Source organism: Crocodylus porosus, unplaced genomic scaffold (assembly GCF_001723895.1).
Source record: "Crocodylus porosus isolate Cpor-Errol unplaced genomic scaffold, CroPor_comp1, whole genome shotgun sequence".
NCBI lineage: Eukaryota > Metazoa > Chordata > Crocodylia > Crocodylidae > Crocodylus > Crocodylus porosus.
Genome location: NW_017728927.1, coordinates 286,541 through 307,361, shown reverse-complemented (window position 1 = coordinate 307,361; position 20,821 = coordinate 286,541). Strand labels below are relative to the sequence as shown.

Sequence of the window (20,821 nt, the reverse complement as noted above, 5' to 3'; positions counted from 1 at the left end):
AAGATGCTGCTGTTGGCTGGGGCCAGAGCTGGTGCCGGGCTCTTTCTGGTGGGGACTGGGCCGGGCCAGGCTGGGCTGTGCTTGGGGTGGGTGGTAGTGGTGCTGGGAGTCAGGGTTTGGGAGGGGGCTGCCCCCCCAGCCCCTGCTCCCAGCAACACCGCTGTGGTCAAGGCGGGCAGGGGCCAGGAGGAGAGTGGTGCTGGAAGAGGGGCCCCAAAATCTGCCGTAGCGCCCCCTCCCAGCACCACTGCCATACACCCTAACCCTACAGCCCCCACCCCCACCCCCCCTCACAGATCCAGGGACATGCATTTCCCCCCCCATGCCTCCTGGGGTGTGTGCAGTGGTGGGAGCTGCCCCCTCTGTCCACCTGGCCCAGCTGAGCAGCGCCTGCCTCAGCCAAGCCCCACTCCATCCCTCTCCCTGGGGGCCTTGATCTGCTCCTTCCCCCTGCTTTTTCCCCCCCTCTACTAGTCTTACTAGCCAGTGGCTGCAGCCCTGAGCTGCTCTTTTAACTCCCCCCTCTTCCCCTTCCCCTGCACTGTCTAATTTTTGCTGCCCCCCCTGCCCCCTCAGCCAGCACCTCTCAATCCCCATCCCACAAACTGCTCTGGGTGCAGCTGCTTTTATCAGCGTTCACTGCTGATAGAACCAAGCAAGTAAGTCCGGGTGGGATGGATAGGGGTAAAGGTTTGCTGGGGGAGTGGACCCCACCCCACCCCACCCCACCCTTTATCCCTTGCATGTCATGCCTGTCACCCCACCCCACCTACGGGTTGTGCCTGGCTTCCCACCCCACCCATGGGTCGTGCCTGGCTCCCCATCCCCTGGTGGGCCCCGATCCCCTCCAGTCTGCTGGACTCCCAATCTCCCAGCTAGCCTCCTCCTATCGTGGCTTACCTGATACCTGGCATGCATTTTCAGTCAATTTAACCTTCCCCTAATGCCCCCAAATGTCTATACTTAGCCAAAGATAAAGTATAACCTTTATACTAAATTTGATACTTAAGCAATAAAAGATTAACGGTTTGAATAATTGTATACTATTGTGTACATTTTACATTATAAAGCAGGAATGTTGCATTTGTTTACTAGGTTTTTTTACTTCTCCAGTGAAAGGAAGCTCAAATTACTTTTAAAATAAACACAACATATTGTTGAATAAAACTTTGTGTAACTGATTATTTAAGAATGGAAGCATTTGTAGCTAATGAAAAGATGTAAACTGTTTCCAATCATCAAGTCTTCTAAAATTTTAGAATAAGTAGATCTCATGCCCTCGCATTTTCATTGTAGGTTCATAAATGGGGAAGAAAGCAAGAGTTCCTGCTTTTGCAGCGTTAAATCAGTTACTCAGTTTTGAATGAATTAGTCACTGAACTGAACCAGTTGATTAAACTGAAGTTAAGAAAATGTTCTTTGCACCTGTAGAGGAGTCTACTGCTGATGTAGCAAAGTAACAAACCCAAGGTGCTTAGTCAGAGGCTTTCACTATTTCAGTAGTTTGGCTTTAAGGATTCACCAGCAAACATGTTTTGCTTGAATATTTAATGCAGTTTATTTCATTAGTCCTTTTGCAGATGTTCAGAGATGCAGACACTGACTTCTCAGGTGCTTTATTTGTCTCTCTAAACTAAAATACTGTAGCACTCATGGCCAAGGGGTTGCAATAGCAGAAATAGTCAGTTGTTAGGTGGGAGGGTTTTGGTTTTTGGGAGGAAGGGGGGGTGAAGAGTGTGGTGCGTTATGTCACAGGAAGAAGGAGTCTTATGGAAGAGGGAGAGGGAGCAGTTTAAGGAGTAGCATGGAAACATATAGCAAATGTACAAGAAAAACTATTTGTAAATTAACATGTTTTAATTGTCATAGCAACCAGTGAAAATATGCCTTTAAAAAACCCCAAAGCAAAATACAATGGGAAAGTTAATAGAAATGAGTGAGTTAAATCAGGCTTTTTGCTTGTTGATTTAAATAGACTTTATATCAGTCAGTCAATCCACCCTGCATTAAACCATAATTCTTCCAGCTGAAATGGATTTAACATCTAATTGCTTATACTCTACAGCCGTAGTCAGTGATGTTTCCAAGTCAGGTCTGAGATGAGCTAATGTTCCAACCTAGCCACTACTGCTGCTTTTTTATCCCATTGTTTCTCCTTGGCTGTGGTGCAGTGTAGCGTCTTACTGCCTGGCCCCAGCAGAGGCATGGGCATGGATGAAACTCCATGCCATCCAAATGTCTGAAGTCTCCTTGGCTTTGTGGGTTGAGTCCATTTTTCTGTCATTGGTTATTCTCAACATAGAGAAGACTGGATTTATGTGCACTTGGTGCTGTTCTGGTGAGGTAGCTTACCAGTTAAACTAGCATTTTGTTCACCTTTTGCTCTGAGTGGACTCATGAATCTGATCCAGCAGCATAATTTTTGTTCTCGTTTTATCAGGAAAAAGGTATATAGTGTGTGTGTGTGTGTGAGGGAGAGAGAGAGAGAAAAAAAAAAGGCAAATACTTATGAGCTACGAAAAGCTTTCCAACATCCCAGAGGAAATAGATTCATGTACAGAAAGCAGGTGGGAAGGCCTAAGGTACAATGTAAACATGCATAAAAGTATGACATACACTCTAGAAAGTGTTTCTCAAAATGTAGGTATTAGTGCAGTGGTGTTTAACCTCTGGTCTTTGAGGCCATGTCATCCAGCCCCTGGGGCATCCCATAGATCTAGAAATTTGGCAGTGGGGGAGTTGCCTGCCAAATATCTGGAGCCATGGAAAGCTCCACAGGCTAGATGTGTGGCTCTGGGTACTAGATCATGACATATACAGTTTGATCAACATGTGATCAGGTCTAGCACGTGGGGTCAAGCTGATGTGTGCACCTGGACAGGCGCACTGGATTGCATCTCCAGACTGACCATGCACTGGGGGCTGGCCTGTGGACTGGCCCTGAACCACTCGTCTGGGCCATGGGACCAGAAGGCAGAGAAGCACTATAGTAGTTGGCTGTAAACTTGACTATAAGTTAAGGTTTGATATTGTTGCTCTTAGAAATCAGAAAAAAAGGTTGAGTTATGAGGGTGAGGGTAACTTCATGTGCCACATACATTTTTATTAGGGACATTTGATTCAGGAAAGCAAGAAAGATTGACCAAATTGCTGGTATACCTCCTGACTATTGCAAATTAAAAGTACGTACAGATATTATGTAGAAGACTATTTCAGTGCATATAATTAACTTGCTATATGAGGGAGTTCTTCTCATGGCTTCATAACTGACAAAAAGGCAGTAGTTGAGTAAGAGTGTGGTCTTCTAGGTTTGTGCCTAAGTAATGGACAATAATCACAATAGCAGTGTGCATATTATCTATTTAGATTAGCATGCTAGAAACATTATGCAGACAATGCGTTGTGCCAACTAGAAGTCTCTTAACTTCTCAACAGTGTTTATCATTGCTACATTAATAATATTTCATAAGCTGTTAATGTCTAGAAAATGTTTGGTCTTCCTAAAATGCATCTATGATTTTTGGAAGAAATGATTTTGAGTTGTGAAGTAAAGTGAATTAACTTTAAAATCTGTAGGAATAAGTAAACGTTTTTCTGTGTCATTCTTACGTTTTGTGGACCAAGGCAAAATACTAGGTTATGATGAAACACTCAAAATACTCTTTCTGTGTTACAGTTTGTAACTCAAAGAGCTACATGTGAAAGTGTTTCCTTGTAACAAATGCTTGACCCTCAATAAGGAATTTGGTCAATCATGTAATAACTGGTGTCTCAAGAATATATTTGTACTATGGTGGTACTAGGAACCTCAATTTATTAAGCAGTATATTAAATAGTCTCAGAACAAAAAATATGCTCCCTGCCCACTTCTAAATTAGCTAGCTCAGACATTGCCAGCAGAGTAGCCAAAGCACTGTGGAGGTTGGTGCAGGCAGCTCAAGAAGCTGAGAAGACCCATTTCCCACTACATTGTGGTTCACCTTGCTGTGGCAATGCAGTGCCCATGTTAGGGTATGGTTACACAAACAAGCTACCACAAGGCAAGTTAGGGTGTCAGTTTAAAGTAGGGTGGGCAAAAATATGGCCTACAGTCTGGTTCTATCCTACCAGGCCCTTTCATCCAGTCCTTGGTGCCCATGTGTACATATGCCCCAAACATACCCTATTGCACGTTGCTCCCACCCTTGTGGGCAGAAGGGTGCATCCAGGTGGGGCTGCCACTGCCAGGGACTTGCTCATCTTCCCCAGTGTCCTGCTCACTCTCGGCAGCAGGTAGGGAAGTGCTGGGGGATGGGGGCGAAGCTGCAGCTGGGTTGGAGTGGCATTGTGGAGCCCATGCCCAGGGAGGTGATGGCAGTGTGGAGCTTTGGTGTGTGGGTGTGAGAGAGCGTGGAGGGGTCTGGGGCCCCTCCCACACTCCTCCCATAGTGTGCATCCTCCGCAGGTGGTGGCAGTGCAGCAGCAGCAGGTAGGGGTGCTCAGGGCGCTTGTGCCTCGCACAGGTGCTAGTGCCTGGTGGGGCACAGCTCCAGCCAGTGCTGCACATTGTGGTGAGGCATGCAGCCCCTGCTGCTGGGCAGTCGCTATTGCTGGTGCTCCCTGCCACATGCATGCAGCCCCCATACTTGCATGGCAGGGGAAGGACACATGCATGGCGCGGCGGGGTCCTCAGTGCACATCTGGAAGTGGACCAGAATCACTTCTGGGTCTGCCAGGGAACATATGGGGCACCCCCACCTCCAGCTCGGTAACTGGTGCCTCCTGGGTCTTGGGGGGGCCACCTAGGGTCCCTCTGTTGCCGATTGCTGAGCTGGAGGGGTGTGGGGCAGGGGAGGTCCCTATGCACTTGTTGGCGGACCTGGAAGTGGACTGGAAGTACTTCCAGCGGACTTCTGTTGCAGCGTTCATGAGCCATGCCTGGAACCTTAAGGTATATAGAAAAAACATTTAAAGCTGTGTCTGTTCTCCAAATTGGCATCAAATCTTCAGATTTGGATGTGGCCAGATTGAATCAGGACAGTGATCCAAATCAACAAATCAAATCAGTGCTGTAGGCTGCTGACTCCTGCATTTAGTTTTTCCTGCTCCTTAGTCATTTTCAGCATTACTGCTATCCTTTGCTTTGCTGCAGACTTGGTGGTACATTCACAAGGTTACTCCTTAATGAGTCTTGTAAACTAGTTTGAGTAAGTATGTAATATCTATGTTTGTATTTAACTAAAAAAAAACTAGAAACTCTCATTTTTAAGATGTATGCTTTGGTCTCCCAGCTAACTGCACACACGTCTGCTTCCATTCCCACTCCTGGTTATTGTGTTGGCATCCTAACTTGTTCTCATTTTAACTGAGCTCTTCTGGCAAGGAATTAATTATTTTATTTGGTAAAATACCATGCACATTTGTGGTTCTGCAAGTAATGATAATCTAACTCCACTCCAGGCAGTATTTTTAGATATTTTTATTAATATTTCTGCTGGAGAGGAATTGCGAATCTACTTATGTAATTGTCAAAATTGTTTTAAATCTCTGAAAGTAGGAAGGATTGCTTATGAGAATTTTGTTGTGATGCTGTTGGGACAGGTTTTCAGTTCTGACTGTGCACTACTTTTCAGTTATGTATTTGCCAGCATTGGTAGAAATTAATCATGTTGGCCCCTTCCTATGTGTGAGCATTGTGTAAATGTCTTAAAGTAATTGCCAGCATCTCCTCTGTTTCCCCAACTGAAGCTTAATAATTTGGCCATGACTAGGAATCATCAGCAAAAGTGATCAAACTGTCTTACAAAGTAAATAGTTGTTGGCAATGTGTATTTTTGAAAACCTTTACAATGCTCAAAAGATTAACGCCCCCTGTATTAATTTCTAGGGGAAGCAGTTGCAACTGAAGTTTCCTCCTCTTTTGTGATTTTGTCCGCATGTACTTTAGTAGTACTGGTAATACTGCTTGTGAACTGTGTATCCTGTTGTAAAGATCCAGGGATAGACTTCAAGGTAAGCACTGAATTTTAAAATGGTTCAGAGATAATCTTGTGCATTACATTGTCATGCAACTCACATACGTGAGTCAGAGAATCTTTCCATGGTGGTAGTGTTTAAGAAAGTTTTCTTACCACTGTATTTTCTTTCCTGAAACAAACAGCTTCTACACTTACCTGCTAGGGAGCACCACTGACTGAGAATAAGTACAGAACTTCATAGATTTCATAGCTGTTAGGGCTGGAAGGGATCTTGCAAGATTATTGGGTGAAGTCCCCTGTCTAAAGGGCAGGAAAGTCAGCTGGGGTCAGCTTAATTCAGCGTGTATGTTTTCGCAAGGTATTTTAACGTAATAGAGTAAAGTATCTTTGCTAGTAATCTTACTTTTTATTTAACTTTTCAAAATTGTTGATAAAATGAGGGTTTTTCATATTGCCCATTTGGGGTTTCTTTAATTGGTATTTTAAGTAATAACAGGATTTAAGGTAGCTTAAATCAGTAAGCAGTTCGAAGGTTATATAGGTTAACCATAGCGCTACTCTTTTATCTAGTGGAGAAATTTTGGTAAGTATTCAAATACAACTAACTTTAACTTCTGAAAGCTTGGAGTCACTTTATCATTGCAAACAAAACTCAGCTACTTTGAGAATTTAGCCCAATCATGTTATTACAAGGGCAGCATCTTATTGAAAGATAAGTAATTTTTGCTCATCAAACAAGAAATACTTCAACCTTGTAACACAGCTTATATTAAAAGTAAAGAATGGGAAAGTATAGAGTGATTGCTGCTGTTTGTTTTTGGAAATACTGGTCCTTTCCGGAAAGCCTGTCTTTTTTTAAATGAAGTGCATTTTAGTAGTAACGCACGGTACCTTATCTTACATTTTTCTTTTTCTTAGAGACATTAGATTAATTTAACTTAAAAAACCCAAACAAACAAAGACTTCTTAAGTTATAATATACCACAGTGGAAACTGTATGAGGTGTTTGACACCTGGGATTAAGGTAGTCAAGTTTGTGTTTAGCTCTGAAAGTGTAGAAGTAATACTTTGGCCTTCTAGTTTAGAAAGTAAGATTCCTTGCATTTTGTTTTATATAAGTATCTTTCCCCTTGCAGGAATTTGAAGATAATTTTGAGGATGAAATTGATTTTACGCCCCCAGCGGAAGATACTCCATCTGTTCAATCTCCTGCAGAAGTTTTCACTCTTTCCGTTCCGAATATTGTTTTACCAGCTCCGTCCCAGTTTCAGCCTCTTCCAGGTAATGGGAGACTACTTTGAATATGAAACCAAAGATGACCAGAGCTATTAAGGTTGCTTTCTAGTATATGAAATTACTGTTTAATGGAGATATAACTGAATACTTTGGATATTACTCCTCTGTTTATCTAAACTGCATGCAACTATTTCTTTGTAAATAAGGGGGATGCCTTTATTGCAGCACAACTTTATGAAACTAGAACAATTATTTTTGATAGTAAATTAAATGTATTCTTACTTCCTTTCCCCAAATTTTCTGAAACACTGGGTTTTAAAAAGGTGCTTTCATAATTATATAATTCAGAAAATTATGCTCTATAGCAAATATTTTACTAATACGAGTGGAAAAATAAATGCATGCCGCTAGATGTAATTCGGACAGATACAGCATTTGTTTTAATTGTTCTGTCCCATGGAGCTATATGTTCTTCCAATGAAATTAATAGGACTTTGGCTGTTGATTTTTATATGGAAAAACGTGCCTCACACTTAGGGAATTACTTTAGGGCCTGAAATTTGAGCTGAAACCATGTTTGTTACAACATTGTTATCCTCATTGTAAGCTTCCCTTGCTACAAACATGTAATACTGATATGAGATGGTATCAGCTTGATTTTTTTTCCGCCCCCCCCCCGCCCCAATGGGATGAGAATTATTTTTTAAACTATGCGTTGGAAAGCAGAAACTATAAAAGAAAGTCAGTACCTTTAATTTAATTAAAACATCCATATTATAGACTAAATATACAATTTGTATAATATTTGAGAATTATTGATTTCATATGCATATAACTCTGAACACAAAATAATCTCTCATATGTTTGATCAAATGCAAGTGTTCATATAGGAGAACCAAAGAACTTGGTAATTTATTTTTTTGAAAGAAAACCACTGAGTAAATGGCCCTTATACTTCACTGTGCCTGTATTTGTACATGCAGTTTGCTGTGCAATTTTATACCTATGCTATTTATTAATATGGTCTTACTCAGGTTACCAGTTACTCTATTAAAATACTGTGGTTATAGAGTATTTGACCACATCACGACAGGTTTCTTTTGCCAAGCACTTAATACGTTGGCTAGAATGTGCTTTTTAAATGGTTGACCATCTTGGAGTTGAATGTGAATTGTAGATATTAGTGATTTCAGATATTTTTACATGAATCAATCAAAAAGGCCTTGTATACAACTTTGCAGGTCATCAGTTCAACAGTAGAGTAGATACTTGCACATTTTGTGTGGAGTAGAAATGATTCAGAAACTGACTAGGAACATCAGGTTATCTTGCATGAGCACAAGAAGATTTTCATAAGAAAAAAAAAGTTGTGGTATGTCATTAAGGCCATTTGTTTTCATGTGGTATCTCCATGTATTGAAGGCTTTTTCGCATGATATAATTATTTCATCTTACTGTGACTCAGGTTAGAGAATCTCTTAGCTGAGATGTGATGAATCAGAGCAGTTCCATGGGAGCTGTCCTAATGTATCATGTCTGGAATCTACCTGTTGAAGGAAGGCTGGGATAACCATCTATGCAATGGATCAATGGTTCCCCAATCTCAGTTTGTTAGGATCTGGTGATGCAATTCCTGGGATGTACTGAAGTCTGACAGTCAATTTCCTTCACATCTGTACAAACAAGCATGCTTCTGCAGCTGCGTTAAGGGGTCCAGTGCTTGAAAAAGATAGCCACTCACTACTGATCTGACTAGGTTAAGTCTAGGAAGAAACATGAAATTCTTATGCTGCCATCCTCACAAATTCACACAACTTTAAGAAGTTAAAACTTAAAAGGATAAGTAGCTGTCTGTATGCTATTTTTAATAACTTCCAGAATACAGCTTTAAAAATATTACTACAGTGAGTGAACAAGAAGCAGAGAAAATACTAAGCATATTTAGTGCAACTTACTAATTTATCAGTGAATAATATCTGTTGTACAGCATTTAATGAGACCTATTTCTTTGCTGTATTCCACCTGTTATTTCTTCTTCCCCTTCTGATTTCTTGTAGTAGGAAAAAAGACAGCATGTTCTAAATTCTCTTTCCTGTGTTTTTGTGATATATTTTTTTTCCAAACAAAGTTTCAGTTCTCTCTTTCCTAATGTTGTGCTCTCTTTCCTCTGCCTTTAATCTTACTTTCCCACAAAATTGTATATCTTTTATTCCCTTCCACTTTTTGAATCGGTTGTATGCATCTTCCTGTGTTCCACATGTAGATGACTGGTAAATATTTCCAAGACCTTGTAGTCAAAGGACTAAATTTAATAGACACAAAAATGAGTTTGAAGAAGACCTCCACCATAGTGAGGGGCCAATTGGGGATTCTTTTATTGGGGTTTTCTCTGGATCTTACTTGTGAGCCTAGCCTGTCATACTTGCCTGCACTGTTTATACTCCAACCTCAAGAACCTTATACTTGAAATAATGGTTATACACCTGAACCTCATGTGCCATCTCCCAGTCTTTTTTTTGTAAGAGAGAAGGAATCTCTCCAGCCTCCTGGCCACAGCAAAAGATGGCTCTACCATCAGTGGTTCTCAGTATTTTTTAGAGCCAAAACACTTCTTGGAAAATGTCAGCTCTTAGTTTTCACTCTTTTTGTCTACCAGAAAGCAATAGAATAGTTTTTCCATTGCAAATAACTTAGAAAGACTAAATCTATGAATTTCTATTTGAAATCTCCGGATTTATCTGGCGAATCATGTTTGCAAACCTAACAGTGCTAATGTTGCATAGCACCCCACAGCTATGCAACATTAAAGATCTCATGCACCTTGGTTAAGAATCGCTGATCTACATCTCTCAAATAACTTAGGAAAAGAACCCCCCACAACTTTCAGCTGCACAGGTTGAGGGGTGCTGTTATTGCTGCTTTTATTTTTTCTCAACAGCAGAACAGGATTTTGAAAAGAAGTGAAAACTGACAAGTAGAGGTGCACTAGTGTATTGGTGCCAGTGAAGGAAAATTAACACTATTGGCTATTGGCTTTTTTTTTGGCCAGTGTAGCTGATATTGTCACCAATAAATATAATATGCCTTCTAGCTGGGGCCCCTGGATGATGTGTGCATGCGTGCAACTGCACTTGTGCACGTGGCCCGGAATGCAGCGGGCAGTACGGAGAGCAGTGTCCTGCAGGTAAGTCTGTGGAAGGGAAGAGGCATCGGGGTGGGGCAGATTGAGGCCCCTACAGTGAGGGAAGGAGTGGGGCTGGATGTGCAGCCCAGCCAGGATAGTGAATCGGACCCAGGGTGGGGAGTGGCATGGTGCCGCAGGGCGTGGCTCATCCAGGGCGTATAGGGAGCTGGGGGGGACAGAGGCTCTGCGCTTACCTGGGGGAGGCATGGGGAGGGCATGTGCCCCTTCAGATTTGTGCGTGGGGTGGGCTCAGCTGCGTGGGGTAGGTGGGTGGTAGTGACAGCGCTAGGAGGGGTGGCTACTAGAGGTGTGTGCTAATTGAATTTTGGGGTGGCTATAGGCTCCCCAGACCTCCCCTTCATGGAGTTCTCTGCTCTGTTGCCTTTTTCTCGGAGACCTGCACCAATTGCATGCTCCCTGCCTGCCCCACAGTAGTGGGGTTGCAAGTTGTCCCCCGCTTCTGCTGGGTGGGCAGGGAATGTGTGGCTGGCATGGGGCTCCTGGGGCAAAGGCAGCAGAGCAGATATCCCCAGCCCCACAGCGATGTGCACTTGGCTCCACTCTGTTTAACAGTGTCCTGGCGCTTAAATGGTGGCAGCAGTGCTTGAACTGAAGCTCCGTTGATGAGCTTTAATTCAAGTGCCAGGACACTGATCCGTTGGACAAACTGGCCGTGGCTGTGTCCCACTACCCTCCCCAGCCCCATGGCTGAGCAGCCCTGGCTGAGCAGCGCCCCCAGCCTCAGCCTCTGCCCCACTCCCTCCCTCACTGCGGGGGAGGGGTTTTGATCTGCCTCTCTCCCTCCACAGACTGACCTGCAGGGCACTGCTCTCCACACTGCCCGACTGCATTCCTGTAAATTGATTATCAGATTGGTATTGGGTGATACGGCTGCATAATAATCAGCTGTTGGTATCAGTCAAGAAAATCTTTATTGGTGCACCCTTACTGACAAGACTAGTTAATTCAATATTCTTCTGCAGCTGGGAAATCTTAGGAGTAGATACATTGGTGATGTCTCCAGTATTGGGAGACTAGCACTAGCTGTTAAATTTCCAGGTATGAAAAGTGTTTTGTTTTGTTTGTTTTTTTCCAACCTTAAAAAATGGAAACATCTTTAGAAATACAGATTTTGCAGTTAATTATTCTCTCCTGAGGTGTCCTTCCCCATTCTTAGTGAGTATACCTTTTAAAACTGAATAGACCACCATTCTGTACTGCAGACACCAAGTCCTCTGTCAAATTTTTCTTTAAAAAAAAAAAAAAAGAAGAAAAAAAGTCAGGGCTTGTGGAAGTCATGAATCTGCTGTGATAGGCTGTGCACCTAAATTTTTAAATATATTTTACTGTACTTTGTAATATAAGTGTATGTGCTGGAAGCAGGAAGAGGCAAATCCAGCTAGTTGTTACCTTTTCATCTGCACTGTATTTGAATATGTTTTTAAAAAAAAGGTTTACATGTGATTCATAACATTTATTATTATGATGAACAGGTTTTTCAGATTTAAGAGCAGTGTCTAATCCAGTCTATTTAGAAGTCTAAACTAAAGTAGTGCCCTCCTGGACTTCCTTTTTTTGTTTTATTTTGTTACAAGGTTTGCTTTGTTTAACTTAATACTTCCATTGTGTATGTTTACCAGTATGTGTGTGCTTTGCATTGCTGTAAAATACTGTAATTATTGATGGTGTTGTTAGGATTAGAAATAAATTATTGTCAGATCTTGCATTATTTTTTTCAATTGCAATAGATAATTTTAGCCATTTGACTGGCTTGATGTGTGTTGTGTTTTGTTTTTTTTTTGTTGTTGTGTGTATAACAGAGGGATCAAAGTCTCAAGTTGCACGACAGAGTCTAAACTATATCCAAGAAATTGGAAATGGCTGGTTTGGAAAGGTGAAAAGATCTTCTTTAATATTGTAATTCTGCAATTTGGATTTTATTTCTGATTAAAGTAAAGACCTGCATGTTCTGTAAAATCATGCTGTTTTAAAGTAGTAACACAACAAGGACATTTTCAACTGAGATTAAATTTATATTGCTGTGGCTTGCACTTTGTTAGATCTGATTACTGTTTTAATGTAATTACAGTGCTGTTTAACAGAACTTATCACTTAAATAGTCACTAACTTCAGTTTAGTAGAGCTCATAAATTGTTCAATTTTAGCTTCTGAAAAAAAAATTAAGCATCAAAACTCAAATTTTGTATCTTACAGAGTTTATGTACTTTTAAATAATGGAAGACTAATGTTGCTAGTCAGAATACTCAATTTCTTAGCAGTGGAAGCATATTTATGAAAGTGTTGATTTCTTTGCCAAAAAATAAAAATCCATAAAACATATTTTGTCACATGCTCATGTTCCTGTTTTTCTTTGTTGTAATTGAGATACTTTTATTTTTATGTGTGATTCACTCTTTATTATAGAACACTTTTCTTTTTTTCCAGGTCCTACTTGGGGAGATCTACACAGGAACTAGTGTAGCAAGAGTAATAGTGAAGGAATTAAAGGCAAGTGCGGGTTCCAAGGAGCAAGAACAGTTTTTAAGAAATGGAGAGGCTTACTAGTAAGTATCATCCCATAACTGAGTATTTGCAATTATAGTGTATGTTATTAAGACTATATTTAACTGTGGAAAACTATGCTGTTTCTCTTTTATAATATTTACCCCTTTATCAGGATGATAACTTAAATTAATTCATGGAACTTTGAGAAATAAAAATAATACACATTTTAAGTCTAATACTAAGTGATCAAAAATTAAATCAGTCCTCCCAAGTCTCTCTCCTGCCACGGCATTTGTTGGGGGTTTTTTTTCATTTGTTTTTGTAACTAGGTTGCCTCAAAAATGTATTTGCACTTCTGGCAGGAATACAGAGATAATTGACAGTGCTGATTTTTTTATGTCCTGAGAAAGCAGGAAGCATATCTTACAACATATACTGCTGTAAATGTTCAGAATGTCCACTGTTGACATCCAAACTCTCAAAGCAGTATACAAGAGTGATATGCGCTCGAATATTGGATGCTGTTGTTGAGTACGCTTGGCTTGCATTATCAAATTTTCCTCCGGTTAGGAGGGCTAGGAACTTACCTTTCTAACTTGAATGCTAAGATTTTCATGTAATTACTTGCTTCCAGGAGCTGGGGAATTGTGATAAAATTATTTGTAGGCAATATTTCATATATAGTGTTTTAATATGCAGACCTTTTCAGGATATTGTAAATTAGCTCCATGCCCTCTCCCAGTACCACTCCAAATTCCCTTTCCTCGTGCAATCTGCTGCTCTGTTTTCTGTTTCCTGCTGTATTGTTCTTGCTTGATCTGATGCTCTGCTTTGTGCTCCCTGCCTTGTCTGCTCTTATGATGCATGTCCCCTCCCCAATCAGCCACTTGCCACACAGAGGTTGCATGTGCCACTTCTGGCATGTTACAGGTTGGCCCCCCTGTTCTTATCTATTGATATATGTAGCAGTTGTCCTGACTTAAAATAATACTTGGTGTTTTTTTATTATAGTATTCTTCACCATCCAAATGTTGTCCAGTGCATTGGGCAGTGTGTAGATGCTGTCCCTTATCTGTTGGTGTTTGAGTTCTGTGACTTGGTAAGTAGGCTTAATAGTGAAAATAGTAAAATTAAGAGCTTATATTCAGAAAAGAATATTTTTTGCTAGTGTACTTACTAAAAATTGTATTTTTAACTTGGTTGGTGAGACGATATATCTATTTTGGAAATATGTCTTAAATATTCATGTAGGTATTTTTAGAGAGGAAACTTTTGCTGAAAACAGTACAGTAACCCAGAAAAATGATTTTTCATAGATTTCATAGATATTAGGGCTGGAAGGGACCTTGGAAGAACATCAAGTCCAGCCTCCCACCCCAGGGGCAGGAAGTCAGCTGGGGTCATAGGATCCCAGCAAGATAAACATCCAATTTACTCTTGAAGGTGTTCAATGTAGGTGCTTGAACCACCTCTTATGCAGGTTCCAGACCATGGGGGCTCATACAGTAAAGCAATTCTTCCTTGTATCCAGCCTGAAACAGTCTTGCTGGAGTTTATAACTGTTCGACCTTGTCATCCCTTGGGGCGCTCTGGTGAACAAACGTTCACAAACTATTTTTATTTGCTTATTTTTTATTATAACTTCTGACATTTTAACATTTACCCCCTTTGGGACTTTCTGAAGAGGAAAATAATTTATCATTTTGTACAATAGTTATTAGTATATGACAAAGTTCTGTATATGGAATGTGGTAAGGGCTTGCGGGGAATACATTGTTGTGGAATAAAGAAAGTGCCATAATGCATGTGCTGGAGAGGGCCACGTTAAAGTTGTTCAGGCAACTTTTATTTTGTATTTCCTGACTTTTGCAGGTCATTAGAACTCGTAAGCTTTATTTACAGAGTTTTATTAGAAATATTATGGTTGAAAGCACAAATAAACAAGAACCCTATTCTAGAAATTCCATTATGGAATTAAAGCAACTGTTAGCAGTAAGAGGCTGTTATCTTCTATGTGGATGTGCCACTAGAAGTGGGTGGAGATGTTTGGCTTTTTCATCAGGTGGTTCACAGCTTTTTGCTAGACTGCAAAGAAATGTTGGGACCAGGAACACTGGGATTAATCTAGGGTCTGTATGGACAAGTTTTCTAATAGTTAGATCCTTCTATTCACCTTCCCCTAGCTTCTGTGTAGTCCACTTTGCTTCTTCCCCTATTCTACTGTTGTCTTCTAAAGGCCTTTGTTCCTGCTTCTATCCCGTCTTCAACCCTATAAATCTCCCTTTCTCTAATTCCCTCTTTTTCCTCCATACTGTCTGGACAGCAGTAGAAATATTGAGACCACAGGAATCATATTGTGCATTTGGTGCCACAAGAGCCCACAGGGACTGGAAACAGCAATTATATGAAATATCAGCTCAGCCCTTATAAGCTCTGGTAGTGTATACTCAGCCTCTGGTAAGGTGGTGTATGTACCATCTGTTTCTTTCATAGGAACTGCAAAATTTTCTGTGCTTCATGGTCCAGCTTCAAAGAACTTAGCTGCTGGAATCAATTGTTGAACACCTGTGAAATGAGATTTTTCACAGAGTAATAATTTGGTTCACTAGATAGTTGTTTTTGTTTAAGATTACAAAAAATAACTTGTACTAGGGTACTGCCCTTTAACAACTTTGCATCTGTGCTCCTATGGGCCAGCACAGGGTGTTTGCGGTCTGTGGCACTGTGCCAGATCAGCCTTGTGTGCTGGCTCCAGTGTGACCCAACCAGCCCAGCCCTGGATCCAGTGTGCTCAGCCTATCTGGCATGGGTGTCACATTCAGTAAGTGCCCCAGACCCAACCCCCTGTGCTGCGTGGAGCATGTGTGGTGCTGGTGTGAAGCACATGCCTCATGCACTACATGGGATTTGTCTTGAGACCCATAGACCAGATCATATGGCTCCGTGGACCAGAAGTTTGACACCTCTGCTGTAGTGGATCTAGAAAACCAAACAGTAGTAAATGCTTTTAAACACAGGGGAAAAAACATTTTTCTTAAAACCTGATTTTGGAGATGACTGAATTGCTTAAGCTAAAATTTTCCAGAGAATTTCATCCTGAAGCAGATGCCTCAGGATGGAAAAATTTAGCTCTCGGTTAAAATCTGGCAAAAACAAAACAGAAAACAGGGTGTTTATATTTGAAAGTGTCAAGTGATCTTAACTGTTGGTGGTGCTCTATTTTATATAACACAATATTTGGAAAAAATACGTAGCTGAATAAATTTAAAGACTAGGTATACAATTAGCTTTTAAAGGACTGCCTTGAAAGGTTACTTAAAGCAGAGTTTGTTTCCAGAATTTCTGAATACTGAAGTGAGCTCATAGCTGATGCAAAAAAAATCTTCCAGAAAGAAACCTCTTAGATTATTTATTTTATTCACTCATCTATTCATTTATTTTAATTTTTTTAACCAGTCATCATTACAGACTTATTTCCCTGAAAGTTTTCCTTTGTGGTACAGGTCACATGTGTGCTTATAGTCAAACTGAAGTAGTTTAGATTAGAATACAAGTGTGAACTTTTTAGTTCTCTAATAGAAAACATCAGTTAACCTTTAGATGCAAGTGACTAGTGTGAATCACTGCTTCACCGCTTAAGTTTTAATGTATTCAATTAAATGAGAGAGGTTCTGTCAGTCACCTTTTCACTTTATAGGAAAATGATTTGAGCTTTTTCATAGTGAGATTCTTTAAGTCCTAATCAAAATGAATTATCTTGTTGGGCCAGGATTTGAGAAGTTTGTTCCTAATATTAAGAATCTACTTAGGTAGCTTAGTTTTTCAAAGTGTTGAAATCCAGTAGTTTCCATTCACATAGCCCTGTCTCTCAAGCTTTAAAACTTTGGAAAAAGTAGTATTTTACATTTCTTATGTTAATAGATACAAATCTAATCACTTAACCATGACTTCTGCCATATTTTCAAGTAGCTAAATAATGTAATGCTACTTTAAAATTACTCAGTCTCCAAATGTAAAGATTGCCCTACTTGCCTTCATGCAGAATTATATTTTCATACTCATTTGATTTGACATGTAACAGTTAATGCCAGAAGTTGTCATGATCCTGCAGAGTAATCCAGAAAAGGATTTTACTTAGGAGAGCAAAATACATTTTACTTTAATTGGGGTCTTTAAGTTTGACAGCAAAAGAAGTAGCTTTCATAATTTTGAATGCAGTTAGATAATCTTATTGGCATGGGAAATGAGTGTTTTTGCTGCAAACTTTATATTTTTTCCAGACAAAAATGTTGAAATTCAGAAAATGTAACAATATTTGTCTTTCTCCCTAAATTTAATCTGTAGGGGATGAATCTTCCTATTCAGATACTGCATTTATTAAGTGCACAAGTGTATTTGGTGCTAGATGGACAAAGAGAGCATCATAGATACTTAATGAGTTTAGTTTTAAGCACAAAAATTCTAAGATGGAGGAGGAGGTAACGTTAAAAGCAAAAACATGAGTTAAGCTAATGGTACTGCACATGTTCCTTGCTTGATATTTTTTCTTTTTTTTGTATGGGTGGGTGGTTCAGAGAAGAAGATTGTAAAATAGATTAGTAATATTGGCATAAGGAAGGGAGGAGCAATAGAGATGACAGTGAAAGTGGGTAAAAGGAAGGGCAGCAAAGTTGGGAGTACTGTGGTTGGAGAGGATATAGCCCAAAGAGGACTCAAGTTTGGGTAATGTTTTTGATATCTGCTGCTGTTGCTGGCAAGTTTGATTTCTGGTAAATAAATGGGGAGATAGGAGAAAATTCAGAATCTGCCAGCTTTCCCAATGCTGGCTGTTGCTGAGAGCATGGAGGAGTTTCAGAGGACCTGGGCCTTTCATACTCTGCTGGTCAAGCATCCTTCAATTCTGCAATAGTGCTTGTGAAGTGTGGGATTTCAGAGGCAATGCATCTTGGTCCAGTGCAAGGCATTGTAGACAGCTGTTTTGTTTAGAGCAACGTAATCATGAAATAAACTTCATCTTGTTGAATTTTCAGAAATACCTGCATAAAACTAAAAACAACAGAACACAAGAATCCTTGTGTTAATCTCTGACAAATGCAATCTGGGTTAAATAACACATGATTAGGGAATTTGTTAGCAAGGAAGGATTGAAATAGAGCTCTCTGCAGGGGACTGTAAGGCTTTTGATTCAATCTGAAATGAGCATCTTGTCTACAAGTGGGTAGTAACTTACCATTCATAGAACTTTCAGCTGTAAGTTTGTTCTGCAAAGTATGTGAGCTCTAAGTCTCTTTGACTTTTTGGATGTGTCTATGCTAGATGCTTTACTTGAGATTAGAATAAATTATTGCATGGTGAGCGCTATTGTCAACACATGCAGATGCTTACTGCACAATAATTTACTCTAATCTTGAGTAAGTTTGCTACCTTTAAATGCAAATAGATTTACTCAGGAGTAATTAATGAGCAGTACAGCATGTGTAGACAGCTGAATGGGAGCAAATTTGCTTCCAGGAAGCAAGGGGAGGGAAATTACTACTTGCCTTCAGGAGATGCCTGCTGCTGGCGCAGGCTCCATCACTGCAGCCTGGGTGGGGACAATGTCCTCTTACTCCCAGCCCCTGCTCAGCAGTTGTGGAGCAGGGGCTGGGAGCTCCCTGAACGGAGAGTGTTCCCCCAGCGTAGAGCATGGGACAGCTCCTGGCCAGCTGTGGGCTGTGCAGGGAAGTCTGCATGTGCATGGGTGGGGACTGTCCCATTTTAGGTAGTCCCTAGCCAACTCTGGACTTTATGTGCAGCCCAGGACTTGCTGGGAACTGTCACGGTCAGAAGTTGGTCTCATCCCCATGCCCTGATCGCATGATTGAGGTGCGTGGCATGGGAGGGGTGGCTCCCAGCCCCCTGCCCTAATCTGCTCGTGGGGCAGTGAGTCCCTGGCTTGGCAAGGATTCCCTAGCTAGCTCACTGCTAGCTGCCCAACTGGTGGATTGGGGCAGGGGGCTGGGACCTGCTCCAACCCTGCAGCTCTTTCCAAGCCCCCTGCCCCCAGTCAGGGAGCCTGGACCAAGAGCTCCTCCTGCTGCTGGGGCAGGGGGAAATTGTCCCTGCCTGGACTCCGGCAGCAGAGCCCGCCTTGGCAGCAGGCAGCTCCTGGGGGTAGGAAGCAATGTCCCAGCCAGGAGACAGCTGTCTCTTGGCCTTGTGCTCCTTGCCAGCCCCTGGGCTAGCACCCAGGAGAAGCCTAGAGCTCCCTGGGGGCAGAGCAAGGCCGGCAGGGGTGGGAGCAGACTGCTGACATGAGCAGCAAATCTACTCCTGCTTCCCTGCATATGTAGATGCCTGCCCAGGGTGGGTTTACTAGTCTAGGGTAAATTACTTTAGAGTAAACCCACCATGTAGCACTTGCATATATAGACACACCCAGTGGCTCTTAAAGGAACAGACCAGTTTGTTACAGAAGCTGTAATTGGTACCTCTACATTGCAGACTGAAGCCTAATGTGGAAATATCTGAGCTATTTTCACATAAGCTAGCCTGAGTACCAAAAACAATCTAGCTACAGCAGCATAGAGTTATGTATAGGCTCACTCTACCCTAAAAGCTGGTAAACTAACCTGTGTGGCGCTCCATGTTGCTGAAGCTAGACTGCTTCCGGTTTCTGATCTAGTTTATCTGTGGTACACTTAAGTCAGTGGTCATCAATTTACTTCACTCCTCTTTACAGAGATGAACATTGAGAGGGAGATAAAATCCTATGAATTGCACAGATGTGGCTGAATAGAGAGATTGCATTCTAGCGTTTGACTTAGTAATATGAAGTGGGTAATGTTTCTTTAAAATGGTTAGTCTAGGTGATGTGCTTAACATGTACTCTCTTAAATTATCCTGTAGTAGTTTACATGATATTTTTAGTGCAGTCTTCAAATCTACAATTACATTAAGGGTGTAACATTTACTATCATAGGATATGCCAAGTTATAAATAGTGGTAGCTGGCTTATTAACTTGAATATATTATGTAGTTCTTTGCAGCCACTCTTTTGTTAGCGCAGCGAATTCTGTGATAGAATGACATAAATTATGAGTAAAGGAAACGTATTCTGAAGTGGATGTAGTTAGTATTTGTGTTGCGAGGTTGACACGACTTATCATTCTACTTCTGTAGGAATTCTTGCCAGGAGCCCTAGTGTTTCATGCATAGATGAAGTCAGCAGTCTACAGTTGTTTGAAGTGTTCTGCATTTGCCTACAATACTCTACAGCTTAGACATTTGGGAAGGTGCTGATAGGTGTTTTTTATTGTCTTTTATTTCCCAGTTACTGTTACTTGACACTTTTGTGTCTTTCAGACTAGGAAAAATGTGTGCAGTAAAGAAAAAACAACTTTTTACCAATAAATATTTTGCTAAATCTATTGCAAACCAAAATTTGCCAGACTGCTATATATCCTTGGTCTGTGTAACTATATAAGCTAGATGCTAAACATGTCTTAAGACAACTTCAGAAACTTTGGTCTAGCTAGTAGGCTCATTCATTCTAAAAACTGTCTTTAATATGGGTTTCTCAAACTGTTTCATACGGCAGGCCATATATTAATAGTCTGAGGATCATATTCCATCCCAGTTGCAAACATCATTTCTGTGGAAACTAAAGTAATTTATTCCATTGAGGAGAAGTAATGGACAAGTTCTTAATGTATTGTGTCTAAAGGCTTGATGTGGGGGTGTGGCGGGGGAGAGAGAGAGCATTAAGTAAGCAATATATGACTTAATAGCTTTCCACAGACTCACATAAAATTGTCATGAGGATCTGCCCTTTAAAAAAGAACACCTGTAGTAGCCATGCAGAATTACAACAGGCAAATATGTGTCATTGTTCAACTACTTTGGACCATTTGTAATTATAAGGTATTATAAGGTAAGATGTTGCTAATAGCTAGGGACT

General features: G+C 40.9%; 1 protein-coding gene across 1 annotated transcript in view; it reads left to right on the top strand.

The window, feature by feature from the left end:
* The window catches only part of LMTK2 (lemur tyrosine kinase 2), an 81,796-nt gene that overhangs the window by 30,259 nt on the left and 30,716 nt on the right, over window positions 1-20,821 (top strand). Inside the window, exons 2-6 of the mRNA XM_019542099.1 lie at window positions 5,867-5,991; window positions 7,094-7,238; window positions 12,198-12,271; window positions 12,823-12,941; window positions 13,894-13,981. Of these exons, the coding sequence (XP_019397644.1) occupies window positions 5,867-5,991; window positions 7,094-7,238; window positions 12,198-12,271; window positions 12,823-12,941; window positions 13,894-13,981 (551 nt within the window). The remainder of the gene's footprint in view (window positions 1-5,866; window positions 5,992-7,093; window positions 7,239-12,197; window positions 12,272-12,822; window positions 12,942-13,893; window positions 13,982-20,821) is intronic.